Source organism: Mustela nigripes, chromosome 5, assembly GCF_022355385.1.
Source record: "Mustela nigripes isolate SB6536 chromosome 5, MUSNIG.SB6536, whole genome shotgun sequence".
Taxonomy (NCBI): Eukaryota; Metazoa; Chordata; class Mammalia; order Carnivora; family Mustelidae; genus Mustela; species Mustela nigripes.
The window spans coordinates 61,505,235-61,525,949 of NC_081561.1; the positions used below are offsets into that span (position 1 = coordinate 61,505,235).

General features: G+C 48.6%; 2 protein-coding genes across 11 annotated transcripts in view; one reads left to right on the plus strand and one right to left on the minus strand.

The window, feature by feature from the left end:
- TAF8 (TATA-box binding protein associated factor 8) overlaps nt 1-13,426 on the minus strand; it is a 30,176-nt gene extending 16,750 nt beyond the window's left edge. For 6 of the 9 annotated variants that reach the window (XR_009404443.1, XM_059400487.1, XM_059400481.1 and 3 more), the window contains exons 1-7: nt 12,625-12,690; nt 11,435-11,591; nt 7,166-7,264; nt 6,777-6,839; nt 5,343-5,467; nt 1,873-2,020; nt 327-469 (exon numbers count right to left, since the gene is read on the minus strand). Coding sequence is in view for 8 of the 9 variants with exons in the window: in XM_059400487.1 (XP_059256470.1) it covers nt 327-469; nt 1,873-2,020; nt 5,343-5,467; nt 6,777-6,839; nt 7,166-7,264; nt 11,435-11,591; nt 12,625-12,669 (780 nt within the window). In the remaining variant the exon portion in view is untranslated. The other 3 variants (XM_059400482.1, XM_059400485.1, XM_059400483.1) reach the window with 3 other exon arrangements.
- Nucleotides 13,427-13,874: 448 nt separating this feature from the next.
- Nucleotides 13,875-20,715, plus strand: part of CCND3 (cyclin D3) — a 95,672-nt gene continuing 88,831 nt past the window's right edge. Inside the window, exon 1 of one of the 2 annotated variants that reach the window (XM_059400490.1) lies at nt 13,875-14,090. In XM_059400490.1, coding sequence (XP_059256473.1) covers nt 14,085-14,090 — 6 coding nt within the window. In that variant the 5' untranslated portion in view covers nt 13,875-14,084. The remainder of the gene's footprint in view (nt 14,091-20,715) is intronic. The other variant, XM_059400489.1, reaches the window with a different exon arrangement.

The window sequence follows — 20,715 nt, forward strand, 5'->3', positions numbered from 1 at the left end:
CTCCTAATTTATCATTTTTCTTAGCTACACGAGGGCACAAAATTTTGTCTATTTTGTCTCCTACGAATTCCTCAGTACTTGGAACTGTGCCTGGCTCTGGCAGAAACCCGTTCAGTATCTGTTGAATGAATGAGTGATCCCCACGACATGGACTTGTCTCTTAGGCAAGCGCTCATGTCACACTTGGATTATCACGAGCCCAACACGCAAGTCCCTACCACAAAGCCAGAGACCTGAGGTGGGTCGTGTCTACTTAGGGTGACAGGCTGCAGGCAGCACGGGCGTGTTTTGGGGGTATTAAGAAGCAGAGAGGAGGCAGGACCCACCGTGCTGATATGAAGAGGGAGGTTCTCTGTGTCCGTCTGCTCATCCTGCTCCGAGGAATCTGTCTCTTCCATCTGCTGCATCTCCAGCTCCGATGGAAGAAGGGCCGTCAGGTAAGGGATGGTGAAAGGCCTGGCAGCGATCACTGGGGAATGGGAAGAGAGGGACCATTCTAGTCACAGTGTCCCTGCCGTGGGCCAAGGGCCTTCTGACAGCTCCATGAGCGGCAATAAACAAGTCATGGCTAACGTGCTCCGAACCTTCACCACAGGCCACTCAACACCCCATGCGCTATCTTTAATTCTGGCCCCCACCCTATTCAGTGCAACTGCCTGCCTCATTTCACAGATGAGGACCCTGCGTCATGGAGTGACCTCGTCAAGCACACAGAGAGTGACAGTGTGGCATCTCAATTCGGGCACTATGACCTCAGAGCCCACTTTCACCACATATAACTAAACTCAGATAAAACTGCGGCTGAATTCTAGCAAAGCGTCAGCTTCATGATCCTAGACCCAAGGTCAGTTAAGCTCTCTCAGCCTCGTTTCTTGAGTGAGGGTATTGATCCCTAGAGGCTAAAGGACTCCAGTCTAAATACTGGACCCGAAAACTCTCTGCATGTATCCATTCCCTGAGCTAGAGAGCACTTCAAGTATGTGAGCATTCCAGTTCTTCCAAAAGGCACTGATGAAAAGAAAAAATTATGAATTAAAAAAAAAATTAAAAGAAAGACATCATCTATGTATACTTCGATGGCAGAACATGACGTGCAGGAGACACTCTGAGATGACTTTTGCTGTGCCTCTAATGTAGGGTCCCATGGTTGGAATGAGCTAGTGTGCATTCTATCTACCAGCTGTGTGACTTTGGGCAAATGACTTCATCTCTTTTCTCTAAAAGCCTCTAAGGGTGGTGGGACGGTCCCTGACTCACAGGTTCGTGAGAGGATTCAGTGAGAGAACATAAGGGAAAATACTGGTGAACACTCTCATTTCCGGGCCAGGCCCACAGTGAGCCTCCTATAGGGCCTTGCTGACTGAATCAGTCACCCAAACCCATTTGTCTCGTTCTCCTCTGGCAAAACCGTGGCCCACAGTGATGAGGTAACATCAGCACCCAGATGAGAAATTCAGTGACACGGAGCCTGTGAAAGAACATGGTGAAGGCAGAGACAGGGGTAGGGGACGTGCAGGGGAGGATTGGGGAGGTGTTTGGTAAGTGCCCTGCTGCCTGCCTTCTGTGTCCCTCCTACTCCCAGGGCAGCCACTTCTGCTGGGTGAGCCTCTCTGAGGCCTACTGTCAGTCATCTTCGAGGCAGCCTGAACTCAACCTCAGAGAGCTGATCCCAAAACGGGCCATAACATTTTATAGTCACCGGTGAGGGACAGGCCCCTAAGACCTCAGAACAGGAGCCAGAAAAGTGCAGCACACGCTGCCCCCAAGACAAAGACAAAGCTTGCATTTCTTCCTCTCACGCTGAGAGATAGGAAAGATGGAATAATTAATTCAAATGACAAGACAGGATCCCCAGAGGGGACAGACTCTCACATGGAAACGTGCTGACGTCATCTTTGAAAAGACTCTGGGTCTCGCCTGTCTTGGCCATAAAGCGGGTGAGTGCCCGCTCCACATCTCGTCTCTGGGATGCAGCCTTCTCCCGCAGGACCTGGTAGTCTGACACGGGCTCACGGTACGTCTGTAAAGAGAAGAGCAAGGACACTAGAGGGATACCAATGGATCACTCTTGCTGTTGCAATCTCCTTCCACCTTTTCGAAGTGGCCCACTGACGTCAATTGAAGCTAAGACCCCCAAGGGCAGTAGAGGGGCAGAAAGAAAATGATGTAACTATTACCAATAATTTGTTTTTGAGCTTCAAAATTAAGAACTGCACATTTACTACGACAAATGCCCCTGGGCCTTCATGTGGCTTCTGTGACAGTTGGTCTCAGGCATTAGAGACGCACCCTGAAGGGAGAGTGGGAATCCCCCCTGGGAAGCCGTGACAGGGAGCCACGTTCCACCTCCAGTTCCACCAGTGTAAGGGGACATCCCACAGGAAGTGAGTGGCTGCTTATGTATTGGGTTTTTTAAAACCAACCTTTACAAAGTGGCTATGTTGTCCCAAAAGAGCCTTAACAAGAAACCCAAGACTGAAGCTATTAATGGAAGTGTGAGAGAATGAGAAAATGGTGGGCTGACACTCTGGCTCCTAATTATGGGCTCTTTGGCAATCATGTCACCCAGTGAAAGATGACCGAGAGCTCATCAATGATGAGAAGTTAGTGTAAACGTTTTAAACTGCAAGGGTAAAACTGACATTTTAACTATGAACAAAAAAGCAACTGCTCTTCATGATATGGAGATTCAATTTTTTAAAGAGGTACTGGACCCACTTGGCAGCATCTACTACAGCTGAACTCCAGTATTCCCTGATGACCCCACTGTCCAGGCCCTGGGTATATATTCAGCAGAACGCAAACATACATGCCCCAAAAGATGTCATGGGTTGAACGCTACGTATAAAAGTCCGAGTATCTAGGGCGCCTGGGTGGCTCAGTGGGTTAAAGCCTCTACCTTTGGCTCGGGTCATGATCTCAGGGTCCTGGGATCGAGCCCCGCATCGGGGTCTCTGCTTAGCGGGGAGCCTACTTCCTCCTCTCTCTCTCTCTCTCTCTGCCTCTCTGCCTACTTGTGATCTCTGTCTGTCAAATAATTAAATCTTTAAAAAAAAAAAAAAATTCTGAGTATCTGACAGTTGATATACAGAAATTGCCAGAATGTTCACAGCAGTGTCGTTTGTGTAAGCCAAAACCTAGAGAGGAACAAAAGCCAAAAGATTATGCATATGTTAAATAAACTTCAACTACACCCAGCAACACAGACAAATCTCAGAGACAGAACATTGACTGGAAGAAGCCACGTAGTTTACATAAAGCACAACAACTGACAAAAGAGTTTATGGTGATTAAAATTAGATTACCTTTGGGGGGCTAGTTGCTGAAGGGGGATGGGAACCTTTAGGAAGGCTGGCTTAGGGTGTTTTGTTCTTTTTTTTTAAAAAGGTTTTATTTTTTAGCAATCTCTGCACCTATTGTGGGGGTTGAACTTACCACTCCGAGACCAAAAGTCACCTGTTCCACCGAATGAGCCAGCTAGTGCCCCATGGAGTTTTTTTGGTTTTGGTTTTCTTTTGTTTTTAGCTCAGGCACTAGTTCAACAGGCGTGTGCACTTAGTAAAAATTCATCAAATTATACATTTATTATTTGTGCTTTTCTGTATGTTTGTGATATTTTATTTAAAGTATACTTTTAAAAAAAGAGGTATTGGAAACATTCCGACTGTTGTCAATGTTAATTCAAGTGTGTCGCCTATATGTATGCTTCCCCTAGCTCCACTGAAACACAGAACAGCATTTTCAGACGTGTTTAAAATTTTCCCCAAATAAAAAATTGGAAGGGATTGTGAACGTACTTGTTAAAAACATTAAAATGCAAGATCTTGGGGAGCCTGGGTGGCTCAGTGGGTTAAGCCTCTGCCTTCGGCTCAGGTCAGGATCTCAGGGTCTTGGGAGCGAGCCCCGCATCAGGCTCTCTGCTCAGCGGGAAGCCTGCTTCCCCCTCTCTCTCTGTCTGCCTCTCTGCCTACTTGTGATCTCTCTCTCTCTCTGTCAAATAAATAAATAAAATCCTTAAAAAAAAAAATGCAAGACCTTACAATTATTTTTAAAGACAACCATTTGACATTCAAGAAACTGGAATTTTAATAGAAAAATTTTAATAAGATTCTTCAAATAACCGGTCGATGAGAACAAAAACAATTACGTTTATGATTTTTTAAGGGCAACCGATGATGCTGCACAGCTTTGCAATATGCCTTTTCAACTATGAGAGCTGTTCAAGAACTAAAGTAAATAGACCTTAGGATCAGACCTCTGACTTACTATCCCCAGTGTCAAACAACAATTCCAAAAAATAAAGAGCAGAGGTGATCCCATGGCTGCCACTGTGGAGAAGCAAACAAGTTTCCCAAACCTTTAACAGGGGTGAGATGATCTGTTAATATATTTAACTTTGGCAGAGTGCTACATTAGGGTCATGTCAATAAGCAAACAGAGGAATATGGGCTTAATTTAATACTTTTACTGACAAAGAGACACTGTATAAGAGTGGGAGACTGTTGTAGGTTCAACTGTGTCCCCCCAAAAAGAGATAAACTGTTGAAGTCCTAATGCTGGTACCTCAGAATATGATCTTGTTTGGAAATGGGGTCATTGCAAGATGTAATCAGCATGAGGCTGAACTGGAGTACGTTGGTACTAGTCCAACAGGACTGTGCCCTTAGAAGAAAATGGCAGCGTGCAGAGAGATACAGAGAGTGCCCTGTGAAGACAGCGGGAGGGATGCATCTAGAAGTCAAGGAACACCACAGACTGCCCATAAGCCACTCAAAGCTAGGAAGAGGCAAGGAAGGATTCTCCTACAGGTTTCAGAGGGAACCTGCTAACACCATGGTTTTGAACCCTAGCCTCTCGAACTGTAAGACAATTCATTTCTGTTGTGCTAGGCCACCTAGTTTGTGGCACTTTTTGCAGCAGGCAGCCGTACGACACCCATACAGAGACTACTGGTCAAGGACGATGGCCGTGTTGCAGTGGTGGGTGACCATTTTCTTCTTAGGTGTAGAGAAATGTCCTGGAGGACTTGCCCCAAAAGCTGCCTAATGGCCATATGTGCACCAGGACATGGGGTGGAGGTGAGGACAAAGGAGGTGTATGAAGACCCCTGGGCACAGCACACCTCCCCAAGGGGAGGTGAAACCGTGGATCTGGCAAATGGGAGCACATTCGAACCCTAGAGAATGTAATCCTCCTTTGCCAAACTGTGTGTCAATGAGGAAAGACGTGCTGAGCCCTGAACCGCCCTTCTATCATCAAACTCTTGGACTCCAGCCTGACAGTCAGTAGGAACTGACTACTTCTGCATTGGTCCCAGTCCCCAGCATGGCCGCTTCACTCACCGGAGTTTTGATGTAGGTGTGGGGGTCAGGGAACTCGGGAAAATGGCTGGGGATATGCGGTGGGTGGGGTCGGTTCTGCCCTGCAGTGAGGGCCTTGGGGGTCACCGGCTGATTGGTCACTGGAGCTGCAACAGAGTTACAAGGGGTTATTCCACCACCCCAGGCTGTGCTTCTCTACCCTGTCCCCACTTTTCTCAAAGTAAATGCTGGACCTCAGTGCTCTCCCTGTACAACAGGCACTTTGTACTTCTATCAATAAAGGGCCTTTAACGGCTTGAGGACCTGAGAAGGTCGCCCCTGCCACGCCAGGCTCTGCTGGATGACCTGGGGTCACAGTCGCACGTACGACAATCTGATGGCATACCGCCTAGGCAGGTGAGTGGGTGGCTGTGACAAGTTAAATACATAAGGGAGACGAGGAACTAAGGAGACTCAAGTGGGCTAGTGGCTCTTTTTCCATAGAACCCAGATGACAAAGACAAACCCTAAGCCAGGCAGGGTAAGTCAGAACGGGCTAACGAAAACAAGAAGGGATTAAAAATGGTCCTTTCTGGAGCGCCTGGGTGGCTCAGTCATTAAGCGTCTGCCGTTGGCTTAGGTCAGGATCCCAAGGGTATGGAGCCGCACATCAGGCTCCCTGCTCGGCAGGAGGCCTGTTTCTCTCTCTCCCACTCTCCCCTGCTTCTGTTCCCTCTCTCGCTATGTCTCTGTCAAATAAATAAGCAAAATCTTAAAAAAAAAATTAAATAAAAATAAATGGTCTTTCCACTCTACTCTGAGAGTATTTCTTACGAGACCAGTGCTCTAACCCCTGAGCTATGGAGCCATGACCGTATTTCTTAAAAAGGTGCAAGCATGAAAAGAATGCAGAGAAAAAAATCTAGTATATTCTCCTCAAGGTCCTACAGGCCCAAACTGTTACTCCCAAGTCAGTTTATGTCACTCACTTGATCTAAGGGAGAAGTCATCATTTGTGTAAAGGGACAGAGTAAATATTTCAGGTTTTGCCAGCCATATAGTCTGTCACAATGACTAACTCTGCCATTATAGCATGAAAGCTGCCAGGGATAATAATTAAACATGGCTGTGTTCCAATAAAACTTTATTTACATAAACAGGAAGCAAGCTGTATTAGGCCTCCAGGCCATAGCTTACTTGACTGATGTAAGAGTGAGACCTTTCACATTTTTCAAACAGCCCTCTTCTGGGGTTAAATCACAGCAACACCTCAGAAACGGATTACCTTTCTGGTGACTGAACTTCGAAACTTAATCCTATTAATCTAAATAAAGATCCTATTTCAGGTAGCCCCAAATAATGGAAGGGAGCCCACAATGGGAAGTAGCTGCAAATCGATCCTTGCCCTCTTCAATGAAGTCATTCCATAACCACTGATTGAGCACTTACTGAGGACCTCAGTTCAAAGACACTTACGGGCAGTGATGACCATCCTCTGAGACCGTTTCGCATAAGCAGGAAGAGTGTCCACATTGAAGCCTAAGAAACAGGAGAACAAAAATAAAAAATCACTAAAGGGGGAGTGATACTGTGGAGAAAGAGTGGAGACCCCCAGCTTGAGTGCTTTGCGGCCACTTGAAAGCAGCTCCAGCTGAATCCCCCAGCAGGAAAGTAGGAAGTCTCTTAAATAGAGTCAGAGGAACCCTCTTTTGAGGGAACCCTCTCTCAAGCTAAAAACAAACCAGGAGACTCCTGAGGAAACTCGAGAACACCTGGCAGACAGGGCTAACTCTTGGGGACTCTTCTTTCTCTCATAACCCCAACTCAGCTGCACTGGACAACTGGAAAACTGGAGGTGTACTCACCCATCTCAACAAGCGTGACCACGATGTCTGACAGTGTGGGCTGCGTTCTGGCTGTGTGCTCACAGTAGGACTTGGCACTCCTCCCAATTTCTGAAATGTCTAGCAAAGGATCAAAGGCACAAAGTCTTATTCTCTGTTCACACAAAGTTAAGTACAGAATTATTGTAAGAGCCAGCAATTCCGCTCCTAGGGATACACCCAAGCAAACTGAAAACAGATACTTGTGCACCAAAGTTCACTGCAGCGTGATTCACAGTAGCCAAAAGGTGGAAACAACCCAGTGTACATCCACAAATGAATGGATAAACAAAATGTGGTTCACACATACAATGTGAAGCATTATCTGGCCTTCAAAGGGAATGAAATTCTCATACAACATGGAAAAACCTTGAAAATGTTAGGTAAAGTGAAATAAGTCAGACACAGAAAATCAAATATTTTAAGATTCCACTTATATGAGGTATCTAGAAAAAAAGAAAATTCATATAGACAAAAGGTGGATTTGAGGTTACCAGGAGCTTGGCGGGAGTGTGGGAGGAGATGGGAAGTTAATGTGACGGATATAGTGTTTCTGTTTATTTATTTATTTTATTTATTCATTTGTCAGAGAGCACAAGCAGGGGGAGCAGCAGGCTCCCACTGAGCAGGGAGCCTGATGCGGGACTCAATCCCAGGACCCTAGGATCATGACCTGAGCCGAAGGCAGAGGCTTAACTGACTGAGCCACCCAGGCATTCCACAGTGTTTCTGTTTAGATGATGGAAAAGTTCTGGAAATGGATAGTGTTGACAGTCATTTGATATTGTGCATATATTTAATGCCACTGAATTGTTCATTTACAAATGGTTACGCTTGTAATGCTATGTTATGCACATCTTGCCACCAAAAAAGGGGGAGGAGGAACAAGTCTTTGTTTTTTCTGCCTGAAATTGAACTTCTATTTAAGAGTTATGGGGGCACCTGGCTGACACAGTCGGCAGACCTGGCAACTCTTGATCTTGGGGCTCTAAGTTTGAGCCCCATGTTGGGAGTAGAGATTACTTAAAAACACAATTAAAAAAAAAAAAAAAGTTATGCCAAAGTTCTTCAGGGAAAAGGGGAGGTATAACTGGGCTTCAGAGGTGGATAGGCAATTCCATGGAAACTCTGAAATTGTGGTGAATTTTACATACAGAAAATTCTTTTTCTGGGGATAGGTTCAGAGATTTCTTCAGCTACAAAAGGAGCCCCAAAAGGTAAGGAACCCCTGCTCTAGAAGCCCTCATGGCTCAGAAGTTAAAAGCAAGTGGTATTTGAGAGGGAAGAGTGTCTAACTGAAGACCCACGACCAACTCACCACTACCCAGATCAAGTCACTAGTCCTAACTTCCACACCTGAAAATGGCAGGAGTAGGGGTGCCGCATCTGTTTACTGTGGGGAAAGTCTAATTAAAATCCTGATAGAATATCTTAGAAACAAGCCAGGTGGCATTTAAAATACCTATACCTGGGGCACCTGGGTGGCTCAGTGGGTTAAAGCCTCTGCCTTCGGCATCAGGCTCTCTGCTTGGCAGGGAGCCTGCTTCCTCCTCTCTCTCTGCCTGCCTCTCCGCCTGCTTGTGATCTCTGTCAAATAAATAAAGTCTTTAAAATAAATAAAATATCTATACCCATTTGGCCTTTCTCTCTCTCTCTTTTTTTTTATCAGATCCTAGGATTTCAAAGGATATGTAAAAGAAATGTAGAAAATAATATTCAGAGACTTGGCTCTGAAGACAGTCTAAGACAGGAGTCCCTAGAAACTAAGGGACTGTAGGCAACAAACACAAAAACTGCCTGACAACTAACGCAAATGCTGAAACTTCGATATCCAGAGCTCCTGACAACATGGAAATGCTCAAGACTCAGAAGACCCCAGCTTAAGCTATCCATTCTTGGTATTCCTTGGAACAAAGCAACAGACTTTTATACTATTTTCAAGCCTTTCAATTTCAATATTCACAGCTTTCCAGCGCCACTATTGCAGCTCCATCCCCCGAGTGGCAACTATTTCTTCGGAGAGAAAGAAGGCCCTCTTGGTCAGTGATGTCAGAAAGAGCTGCCTCGGGACGCCTGGGTGGCTCAGTTGGTTAAGCAGCTGCCTTCGGCTCAGGTCATGATCCCAACGTCCTGGGATCGAGTCCCACATCGGGCTCCTTGCTCAGCAGGGAGCCTGCTTCTCCCTCTGCCTGCCATTCTGTCTGCCTGTGCTCGCTCTCTCCCCCCCTCTCTCTCTGATAAATAAATAAAATCTTTAAAAAAAAAAAAAGAGCTGCCTCAACCATGAGGACCTTTAAACTCTGAATTCCAAGATCTTTCCAAGAACTGAATTCTTCTCTGTTGGGAACTATTTGTTTATTCTTTTAGGACAGAAGTTCTCAAAGTATGGTCTGGGAATCCCCAGGCAGCCCTGAATCCTTTCCAAACTCCACAAGCCAAAACCATGTTTATAATGAAATGAAGATGTTGATTTTTTTTTTACTCTCATTGTCTCCTGCAGTCTTCCAAAGGCGACCTGGTCTATGATGATATCATGGCTCTGATGGACAATGAAATGTAGGCTTGCATATGTTTACGTTTAAAATTTTTCTCAATTTAGGGGCGCCTGGGTGGCTCAGTGGGTTAAGCCGCTGCCTTCAGCTCAGGTCATGATCCCAGGGTCCTGGGATCAAGCCCCGCATCGGGCTATCTGCTCAGTGGGGAGCCTGCTTCCTCCTCTCTCTCTGCCTGCTTGTGATCTTTCTCTGTCAAATAAATAAAAATAAAATCTTAAAAAAAATTTTTTTTTAATTTTTCTCAATTTTATTTCCTAATGTGGCAAAAATCACTCTATGTAAAGCCCATGTAGACAGAACAACTTCTCAGGACCCTCAATATTTAAGAGTCTAAAGAGGTTCTAAGACCCAAACATCTGAGAGCACTGCTTTAGGAAAACATTTGGTATTTAAAAGTTCTGAACAGGGGTGCCTGGGTTGCTCAGTGGCTAGAGCCTCTGCCTTCAGCTCAGGTCATGATCCCAGGGTCCTGGGATCGAGCCCCGCATCGGGCTGTCTGCTCTGCGGAGAGCCTGCTTCCTCCTCTCTCTCTCTGCCTACTTGTCATCTCTGTCTATCAAATAAAAAAAAATAAAATTAAAAATAAATAAATAAATAAATAAAAATAAAAGTTCTGAACAGGGGCGCCTGGGTGGCTCAGTGGGTTAAGCCTCTGCCTTCAGCTCAGGTCATGATCTCAGGGTCCTAGGATCGAGCCCCACTTTGGGCTCTCTGCTCAGCAGGGAGCCTGCTTCCCCCCTCTTCTCTGCCTGCCTCTCTGCCTACTTATGCTCTCTCTCTCTGTCAAATAAATAAAATCTGTGAATAAATAAATAAATAAATAGAGTTGCGAACATCAGCTGCAGAGAGTCATCTCACCTCAGACCACGTCCTTCCTGGGGCAGCCCACATCAAGTGCCTGATGGAGAACTGAGTACAAAGGCAGGGCCTTTTCAGCCTGATGAGGTGTACTCTGAAAGGCAACGACTGCTCCAGAGCTCCCCACTGGGTTAGCTAATTCTTTATTTGGCCTGCATTGCAGTTAAAGTCTCCCACTGCCTAAACCTTTTTCTCACTTTCATTTGTAAGTGTTGATCCCTCAAGAGACAACTTAAGTAACCCCATCTCTCATTCCACCCTACCTTCCACCACCCACCCCAATAAAACCCAAGCAAGGAAATATAATGCACAAGCAGAAAAGCCTATGTGAGACCATTCCAGGCTCCTATACCTCAACCCATTTCAAGTTGTTTTCCATTCTAAAAACTTTATTTGCCCTCCCTCTTGTATCACATATGATACCATTTGATTATGCGATGTGTAGCATCTATTCATGGGAATTCATTGTGACTCTGCAACAAAACTCTACTTTGAGTACAGAAAACAAGCAGCAACAACAGCACCTACAAATCCTCAGGAGATTACAATGTTCCTAACATCAAATGCTTTACATACACACCTCACAACTCCGTGAAATACAAATTATTATCCTACTTCACAAATAAGGAAATTGAGGTTCAGGAGATTTAGTGACTTGCTCAAGCTGGGAAGTAGCAGAGTGATGACTTATACCCACATCCCACTGATTCCAAAGCCTGTAAGTCACTTAACTACATTCTTCTTTTTCCTAGATCCTCGCTAACACTATCAGATTGCAGAACACCGAACAGATTTTGGTTGACTCCAAGAAGGTGGCCTGTTGTTTCTTGGTACTTACAGCTCTGCAGCATCTCTGTCAATGTTTCCACGGATGCTTTCTCAGCACTCTCGAAACCTGCCTCTGTCAACAAGGAGCTCACAACCACCTGAAGGGTTCGCCTCCGGGCCAGATGGTAGTTGTCAGCAGGGTTAGTGGATTGTTTACTTCCTGATCTCTGCCAGTCAGCACCCCATTAAAAAAAAAAAGAAAAAAGATTTTCGCCCGTAAGACAAGGTTGCAATCAAATAATTACCATATCATCAATGGCAAGCAAAGGTTTGGGAAGCAAATATTTATCAGTGCTTACTAAAATAAAATTTAAAAATGCGGGACGCCTGGGTGGCTCAGTTGGTTAAGCAGCTGCCTTCGGCTCAGGTCATGATCCCAGCGTCCTCGGATCGAGTCCCACATCGGGCTCCTTGCTTGGCAGGGAGCCTGCTTCTCCCTCTGCCTCTGCCTGCCATTCTGTCTGCCTGTGCTCGCTCTCCCCCCCCCCCCCTCTCTCTGATAAATAAATTTTTTAAAAATCTTAAAAAAAAATAAAAAAATAAAAAAATAAATGCCCCTGGTGTTTAGACTTACAAACCCTGGCCAGCTGAGTAATAATAATCGAGTACCCAAGGGGCTCTAAATACCAAGGAGCTACCTAAAACTTAAAATTCCAAAACCACAAAATGTCTACTTTTTACTTTCTATTTTAGCAGATTATCAAAATATATAGCGGAAAAAAACATGCATGATGGGATTGAATTCATGCCTTCTCCCAGAAAATGCTCTCTCTCTTTTTCCTCCCATCTCCACACCACTTCACTAACAGGAAAAATTAAAACACCACCACACGACGTTAAGGAGAGAAAGGCAAAGGACAACCGCTCAGGAAAGTAGGAAAGCTAAATATTTTGAAACCGGAATCCCCCCAACTTCGGCTGGCCAATAAGAAGGCGAAGCCAGCCTCTTCGGACCAATCAGGAGGTGTTCCGGGTTCCCAACCCCCAACAGGGAAGGAGCCCAATCACTACACAGGTCCACCAACTCCGGAGGCCGTAGCCAAGTCCCAAGGAGGGGGGCATGTACGGCCTGAAAGACGCTCCTCCACTCGGGGCTCATAGTGGGGCTGGATTTCTGGCTATGGGATTGTTGCCCACATTAGGGGGAAATTACAAAATGCCCAGACTCTCTCGCCTCGGCCCCGCGCCTCCCGCCCTTACCGTTCCGGAGCCACCGGCCCCGGCAGTGGCCGCCGTGTCGGCCATCTTGCTCTGGCGTAATGTGCGCGGGCGCAGAGCAGTATGGGACTTGTAGTCGCCGAACGGGGAGGGGCGGAGGCGGGGAGGAGGCGGGGCGGCGTGCACCCCTACAAGCTTTCCTAAGCCCAAGTGGGTGGGTGGTGTGTATGTCTCAGGACCCCGGCTCACGTGACCTTCAGTGCGTGGTAGGTTCTTGGGGCCCTAGTGAGCGTCGGAATTGGCTAGGAAGATGCGCCCGCAGCATCACACCTATTCCTAGATGAAATCGTTTCTCATAAAGAGCACATCCTTGGAACGCTCCAAACTTGCTTGTTGGTGTTAGCAGCACCTGGCTGTGTCCCGCCCGGTGCCAATGACTCACTCAGTGGGGAAGGGGCCTGGAAATCCGTACTGGGAAGCTCTCCAGGTGATTCTCCTGACCTGGAAATTTGGAGAAGCCTTATTTCGTGCTGACAGCCCCGCAGCCCGCCAGTGGTCCGCTCGGAACTGGAGCCTACCGACCTGGTAGCCCCGGTCTTCCTCTGCATCCCCGCTGCCTTCTCGCCCTCAGGCCGCGGGTATTTGCGGGGCGAGGCTGGAGGTGCGGGCGGCAGGAAGCTGTCCCGTGCCCGCCTCACTCCCAGGGCGCGGAGTCGGCGCGGGGCTTATGGTTTTCAGCGTCTCCCTCGCTCATCAGCCACTCCGGGACGGGATTCTCCGTGCCGGCACCGGGGGCCGCACCGCTCCTCGTTCGGTTCCGTTTGGGGGTGCCTGGGAGGGTGCAGACGCTGGCTTTGAATCATAGCGCTCGCAGGCTGTGGGACTTCGGGCGCGTTCCTTAACCACACTGTGCCTCAGTTTACTTGTGTGTGTTGGGGGGTATGAAACTGGGGTGGAATTGATAAAGAAGAAAATAAGCTAATACACACAAAGGGTCTGGCACAGTGCCAGACGCGTAGTAAGCGGTCAAGAAACAGCACCTGAAGTTGTTTATTTCCTGCGCGACGCGTGAATGACTAGCGAACGAGCAGAGGCCTGGCAACCCGCGCCGCACGGGCCCCGCGGGTGCACCTGAGCCTGGGGGCGTTCCCCGCCCCCTCACCGAGGGCACTAGGGTCGGGGGCTGCAGGGCGTGCCGCGGGCGGCCGGGGGAGGAGTCAGGCCCAAACTTCAGTGGAGCCGAGCACCCAGCCCCTTTGTCTCCCCCGCCCCCTCTTCCCCACTTCCTGCCCAGCTTTAAACTCGGGATCCGCGGCGCGGCGCGGACTTTGTAAACACTCGGCGCCTGCGGGGGTGGAGACTCTTTCTGCTGGGTCGCCTGACGCTGCAGTGCACGCCCCTCCCCACGGCTGGAGGTGGCGACCCCCTACCTCCCCAAAGATAGAAGTCAGAGGCGACGGGAGAATGAGGCCACGATCCGTGCTCCGGGGGGCTCACCTACTATGGAGGTAGGCTTGATGGCTGAAGAAGCCTAGATAGATGCGGTGTCAGCCTCTCCCCCCTTCGCTGGGGCCTCCAAGTTCGGGCTGGACGCCTGGGGCAGGTAGATTGGGTCCGTTAAGTGGGTCCCCGCGTCGTCATCACCTCCCCGTTGTCCCCCAAAGCTCGGCTCCGTTGCTTTCTCGGTGAGCTGTTCGGCACCTAGTCGAAGAGCAGAGATGTTCCCCCCCCCCCTCCCCGAAGCCCTGGGCCCTGCCCCCACAACCGCTCTCTAAGCTGACCTAGAAGCCCAGTGGCCTCACTGGGTTTTCGTTCTTCATACCTCAGAGATAGGGATGGGAGGCTAGTAGGAAGGCAGAGCCAATGTGGGCAGGGAGCCTTCCAAATCTCCTGCCAGCGAGAGCAGAGGGAGGAAGGAGGTCAGAAGGCAGGACTGGAAGGAAGGACCCCTCAGTGTTTGTCACTCTGGTGTCTGATGGGTATACAAGCCTCTTCTGGGTTTTTTAATGTATTGCCAAGAAGAGTAACTGAAGAACTTGGTTGCTGTTACTAAGGGAGCATAATGGTTTCATCTGCAAACATTGAGCACCTACTATTGTTCTGGAATTCTGGGGATGCTGAGGGTGCAATGATGTTTTTCATCTGTGTTTAGTGTGCATGATGGAACAACAGAGATAAAGTGCCAAGTTGGGCTGGCTAGCAAGACTCCAGAGAGAAGGGGGCTTTGGAGTTGGATTCTGAGTGAGAGGAGAGTCACCAGGCTGAGAAGTGGTAGGAAGTCTTTGGGGGGCCAGCTGTTCATTCGGCAGAGTTGCACTGAACCCTGACTGGTGTTGGACCTTGGGGTATAATGAGGACCCAGAAGGCATTCCTGCTTTCTTTCACCTGCTGTCTAGGCATGAAGAAGAGGTGGGAATGAACAGGTTAAATTCAGGGATAGGCAAGTTTCTGGGCTGGTCCCTAAAAATCCAGGAATCCCTAGCTGCGCGCAGCTGGGAGTCTGCTTGAGAGTTATGTGACCATCCACACAATGTTGGGGTACCCATTCCTCATTCTTGGACCTTAGGACTGTTTCCACTGTTTCCTCTATGCCCCCACCTCAGTTCTCTTGGGGACCAGACACGTACAGGTGAAGAGAACTAGGTCTCCCATTGTGTCCCTGCAGATTCTTCTCTGTCAATTCCTAGGCTCCTTGGAGAGATGACTGATACAACATTTAATTAATTCATTCACCACTTGCTAGCTGTGACCATCCTCTGCACAGGCTAGATGTTGGGGACATAGCGGTAAACGAATCAGAGCTTCTACTCTGCCTGGAATTTCCACTCAAAAGCATCTCTGAGAATTCCAGCAGGATCCTAGTCCTTGAGACCATGACTGCCTTGGTCCTTAGTGCCTCTTTTTTGTTTCCTTTTGTTTCCTTCCCTCAAGGGTTCAGAACACTCTAAATGTTTGGAGTGTAATGTCCTCTTTTAATTTCCCTAAGTCTTATGAGGTCAGCACTAGAATTATCTCACTGTGTAGATGGGAAAGCCTAGGCACAGAGGAGGTGAGTCATTTTCCTCAAGAGTACACCAGAAATAAATGGCACAGCTGAGATTGAAAGCCAGGTCACTTGACCTGGGAGACCCTGTTCATAACCCTAGGCTAATTTGTCTCCCTGACTGACCACACAGAATGTCCACTTAAGCCAGGGACTTAGGAGTTTCTGAAAGGACCTGTATCTTGGGTGGTAGGCAAAGAGAAACTTTTTAGCAGAGTGTGGATGCTGGTAACGGTTTACATGGACCCCCAGTAGATCTGTAGTAGGCTTGTAGGGACAGCACTGAGCTGGTATCCTTTCCTTCAGGCTGTGTGTGTGTGTGTGTTTTCTTGAATAAGCCTCAAGAGGAACAGACTGAAGAATGATGCAGGAAAGGAGGCAACATGGGTGTGATGTGCCAGAATCTGAGGATGTGGGACACCCGGACCCCTCATTTGGTGGGAATCTTTTAAGACTATCAGAGACTTTCATATTCTAGATTCCAAGAGGAACAGTCCCAGCCTGGTAGTTGAGTAAAGAAGATAGTCAAACAGTAGAAGATGTTCGCTTCTCTAGCCCACAGCTGCTGCATCTCAGAGCTGCCACCGTGTATCTGACCCACTCCCTCCCAGCAGGCTGGGACCTTGCCCTGGATATGAGCCAGGCCACAGGGCCAAGGCTCCAGGGATTCCAAGCTGCTTTTCCATTACCTTTCTGGAACTCTAGGTGTTTCTCGACAGTCCTCTGCACAGATCTGGGCAGGCCTGAAGTGGTCCCCTCTACCTGCAGTCAAACCACCTTGTGCATCTATCTTTGAGAGAGAGGCCTGTGTTGGGGATGAGGATGGGTTTTGAGGCTGGCAGTTGGGGGTAAAGGCCAAGATAAGCAGGTAAGCAGGTTGTGAAATTCAGAACTATATAGACCTCCAGGCTACTTCTGCCATGCATACTTTTCTCCCTTGTCATAGGGTGGGGAGCGGTGGAACCCTTGGCATGCCCCAGCCCCCTGCCCCAGGCGCTTTCTTGGCTGGGGAGAACAGGTTGTACTCTTGAGAAACCACAAGAGGAAGTTTAGGGAGGGCTGGGGGTGGGGAAAGTTCTGGGGCGCCTGCCAAGTTTCCCTTTCTCTGTTCAGCAGGAGGTATGTTTATTTTGGTGTGTTTCTCTTACCCTCAAAGACATTTAAATTTTAAACCCTCTGAGTTTCAAAGAGCTGTCAAGACCTGCGCCATTACAGTGGCCCCATTACAGTGGCTGGGCTGGTGGTGGTGAAGGCAGCGGATGTTGGGGGATTAGAGGGCGGCTGGCCAGTGTTGGGGGGTGTTGGGGAGGGGCTGGCAGAGACACCTCTGGAAATGAGACCAAAGTAAGGTACCCTTTTATTGGATTTCACCCAGCATTCACACTGCTTGAGAAAGGCAGCATAACTCCAGAAGGTCTTCTCTCTTTTTCTTCTCTCTCTTCCCCAAAGCACCCCCTCCAGCCCTAAACTCAGAGGAATGCACTTATAATGGTCACTTAGGAGCTGAATGAGGCAGCCAGGAGCTGTCCCAAATGTTTTACTTGATACTCATATCAAGTAAAACATTTGATATCTCACTTGATACTCATCACAACGCCAGGTAGTAAATATCCCTGTCCCTGATTTGCAGACGAGGAAGCTGAAACCTAGAAAGGCTAAGAAACCTCCCCGAGGTCACACAGTTATTAGTAAGTGGCAGAGCCCGGATTTGAACACTTGGTGTATTTGACTTCAGAGCCTGTGCTCTTGACATTTAAATTAATAGCCAAATCAGAGCATTAGTATATATCAGACCTGAACAATACTGTATCATACCAGACCTTGAAGAGTAGGAAGTTGAAATTCAAATGACTTTGCTAGAAAGGGTGGCTTACATAGAGAATCGGAAGGTGTTCTTTGGAAGGTAATGTATTTTAAAAGGATCACCAAGTGAAGAAAAGATGCAGTGGGTGAATGACTTAAGTCAGACTCTGAATGGTTGAAACAAATGGGGAGACTTAGGAAGGATATTGTAGCTGTGTTCAAGTATTTGAGAGGTTGTCTTTGGAGGCCCCTAGGTAGGGAGCAGTGCGGGGAAGACTTGGAGGACTTTGGAAGACTTTTTCCAAAAAGCGTAAGAACTTTCTAACAGTTGCCTGATCCCCGTCTGAAGAAGTGAGTTCCTCGTCTGCGGGGCTCTAGGGCACCTCAGGAGGGGCTTCTGCTAGTGAAAAAACCTCGAAGCCCCTTCCAGCTCTAAACTTCCCATTTGATTCTTCACCTGCTTCCCCTTCTGGGTCATCCCTTTGCTCCCTCTGCTACCCTGCCCATGGCGATCCCCATCTGTCCACCAGGTGGGGCTGTTGCTCAGTGTGTTGTCCATGGACTGCTAGACTGGGCCAAGAGCACCATCTGGTCCTTCAGCTGCGGGCTGGTTTCATGGGGCCTCTGCCCCACCCCTTCCCCAGTTATCTACACGAGGACCCAGGGAGCCAGTTTTGACCCAATGCAACCCCCATAAAATGCTCTCTTAGGTCTGAGACCGTGGGGCTGCTCCTTACCCCAGGGGCCCCTCCCTCCCACACCTTCTCTCCCCACCCCACACTCCTCATCTTCCTTTGCCCTTGAGATAGAAGGACCTGTGTGTTGGGAGCAGAGGGCCAGGCCAGCAGCCCTTGTGGACATGGCCCTTCATAGCCTTCAAAGGCATGACACTATGTTGTCTCTTTTAAGGGGCCTCAAAAGTTGCCCCTCACTTGCTCTCAGCGGCCACTTCTCCCACTCTGGTTGAAAGTCGCCCCCGAAATGGCCACTCCTAAGGTGAGGCCCAGGAATTGTCTAGGAATGGTGGAGAAGAGATGGGTTGCTTGGTGCCCCCGACGCCCTTGGAAACGCACAGAGCAGTGAGGGCCCCCACATGAACGGGAACCGAGAGTGCAGTTCCAAGCCCCGTCACCAGAGGGCACTGTGGAGGCCAAGCCCATCACTTAGTCGTGTTCCAAACCTTTCCTTAGGCGCGTCTTCCCTTCTCACAATAAGGCAGGAGGCCCATTTTACAGATGAGCAAACCAAAGCACCAAGGGTTAAGCAGCTGGCTTCCATTCGCACAGCTGGTCAGTGGCTGAGCTGGAAGTCTGACTTGGCCATTTGGCATAAAGTCTGTGTGTGTAACCCCTAATATGTGCTTTCTCTTGTGTAGAGGTTACGAGAGCCAGTGTCTTGTACACATACCACTCTGGTTTGAGTCTTGGCTTGGTCCCTTCCTGCTAGTGTGAAACTGAGTTTCCTCATCTGTCAGGTGGGTGTGGCTGTAGTCCCCACCTCACTGGGTCATTGCGGGGATCCCTAATGGCCCATATTCCTTGAAAGCTTACTGTATAACAAGTATTCTCCTTTTTGTCCTCACGGCATTTTTGCGAGGCCGGCACTAGTGTTATGTCTTTACGGACAAGGAAACTGAGGCACAAGTTGTTACACAGAGTAAGGGGCTGAGGCTTCAGAGGCCACCCCCAGCACTGGGCACGGGAGATTAATGCACCTGAAACCTGCCCAGTGCTAGACAGGTCGTGAGTCCTTATAAGTGATGAGTCTCCCATCTTTACGTGGTTTTAGTCATTTTCCAGCCAGAGCGGCTTGAGGTGGGCATGGGGGCTATCCCCAAACCAAGAGGCAGCCGGGGTTTCTTTCCTCACCGTTCTACCTAGGACTCCCATTTCATCCTTTTTTTCTAAAATAAATACCAGCCTACAAGTTCTGGCCTGTGGTCGGACAGTTGGATGAGAATACTTGAAATTGGGACTGTCCCAGAAGCTCCCAGTTCTGGCCCCAGCTTTGTCTGCTCCAGCTCGCCCTCCCTCCTGTCCTCGATTCTCTTCCCTCCAGGCTGCTCCTCCTGCCCCTCCCCAGGGGCCCTGAGTTCTGGGAAAGGAAGCAGGAGCAGGGCCTCAGATGCAGACCTCAGGCTCCAACTTAGGCTCTAGCTGGAGGTGTCGGAGGCTATGGCGGGAGGAGCCCGGCAGCCATGGGGAGAGAGGATGGGGGTATAGAGGGCCCCCCAGGCTGCCTGTCCCCAGGAAGTCATCTATCCTTCATAGACTCTTTCCTAAGCTCACCCCTGGGGGCCGAGCAGTTCTGTCTGGATAAGACCCAAGGGAGGGTTTACTCCTTTCTGGCAAGCGCCTATCACAGGCTGACTTTGGATTATGGAGGGGAGGGAGGCTTGCTGCCTCCCAACCCCAGGCCCCTGTGAGTCAAGGGTGCGTTTCCCCTGTTTCCCCTTCCTTCCAGCTCAGTCCCTTTTCTTTAAACAGTATCTATTGCAGAACCACAAACTTGGAGGCTGTTCACATATGCAATCTATTTTCATCACAGCGACGAGAGAGGATCTTGGGGTTACAGACTCTCAGATGTAGCGGGTAGCTGAGTATAGGCCAGGGAGTAGAACATTCTGGTTTTTCCTGGGCCCTCTCCCTTTTTCTTTCCAGTCTGCTGGTACCTGCTGGTCCTACAGGCAGCCTCTATGTCCTCTTGGAATTGATTTGACTCCACATCTAGGACCAGGCTGAATTTTTCTCTTGGGTCTCTGTGTCTCCAGGGAAACAGTCTTTTTCAGCTTAGGACCAGCCTCTTGGGTTCTAACCGCCCCCCCAAAACTCTCTTTACAAATGCTGGACATGAGCTTGGTGCTTCCTGGGTCATCCTCAGAAAGTCCTGCCTTCCCTTGGCTTTCATCTGATACGGCTTCTGGGAGTCATTTTTGGCATTCCTTGTGGGAATTTGTTGTGTGGATTTCTCTGAACCCTCATTTCTTCCCAGGCACATGGCAGCAAACACTCTGGAGATAGTGATAGCCTATTTTTTGCATGATGCTTCCATAAGCCAGGTGCTGTAGTGGGCACCTGCGGACAGTATGTTCTACTTGAGATCAGTTTTTAGTAAATGTGCATGTCTATTAACTCATTTCTCATTTGTTCTTCCCAAGAATCCCACGAGGTTCCCTTATTTTATAGGTGAAGGAACTGAGGCACAGAGGTTAAGTAACTTGCACAAGGTCATACGGCTAGTCAGTCCTGAGAGCCTGGGGGCTGAAAGAACTCTGACCTGAGTGGGAC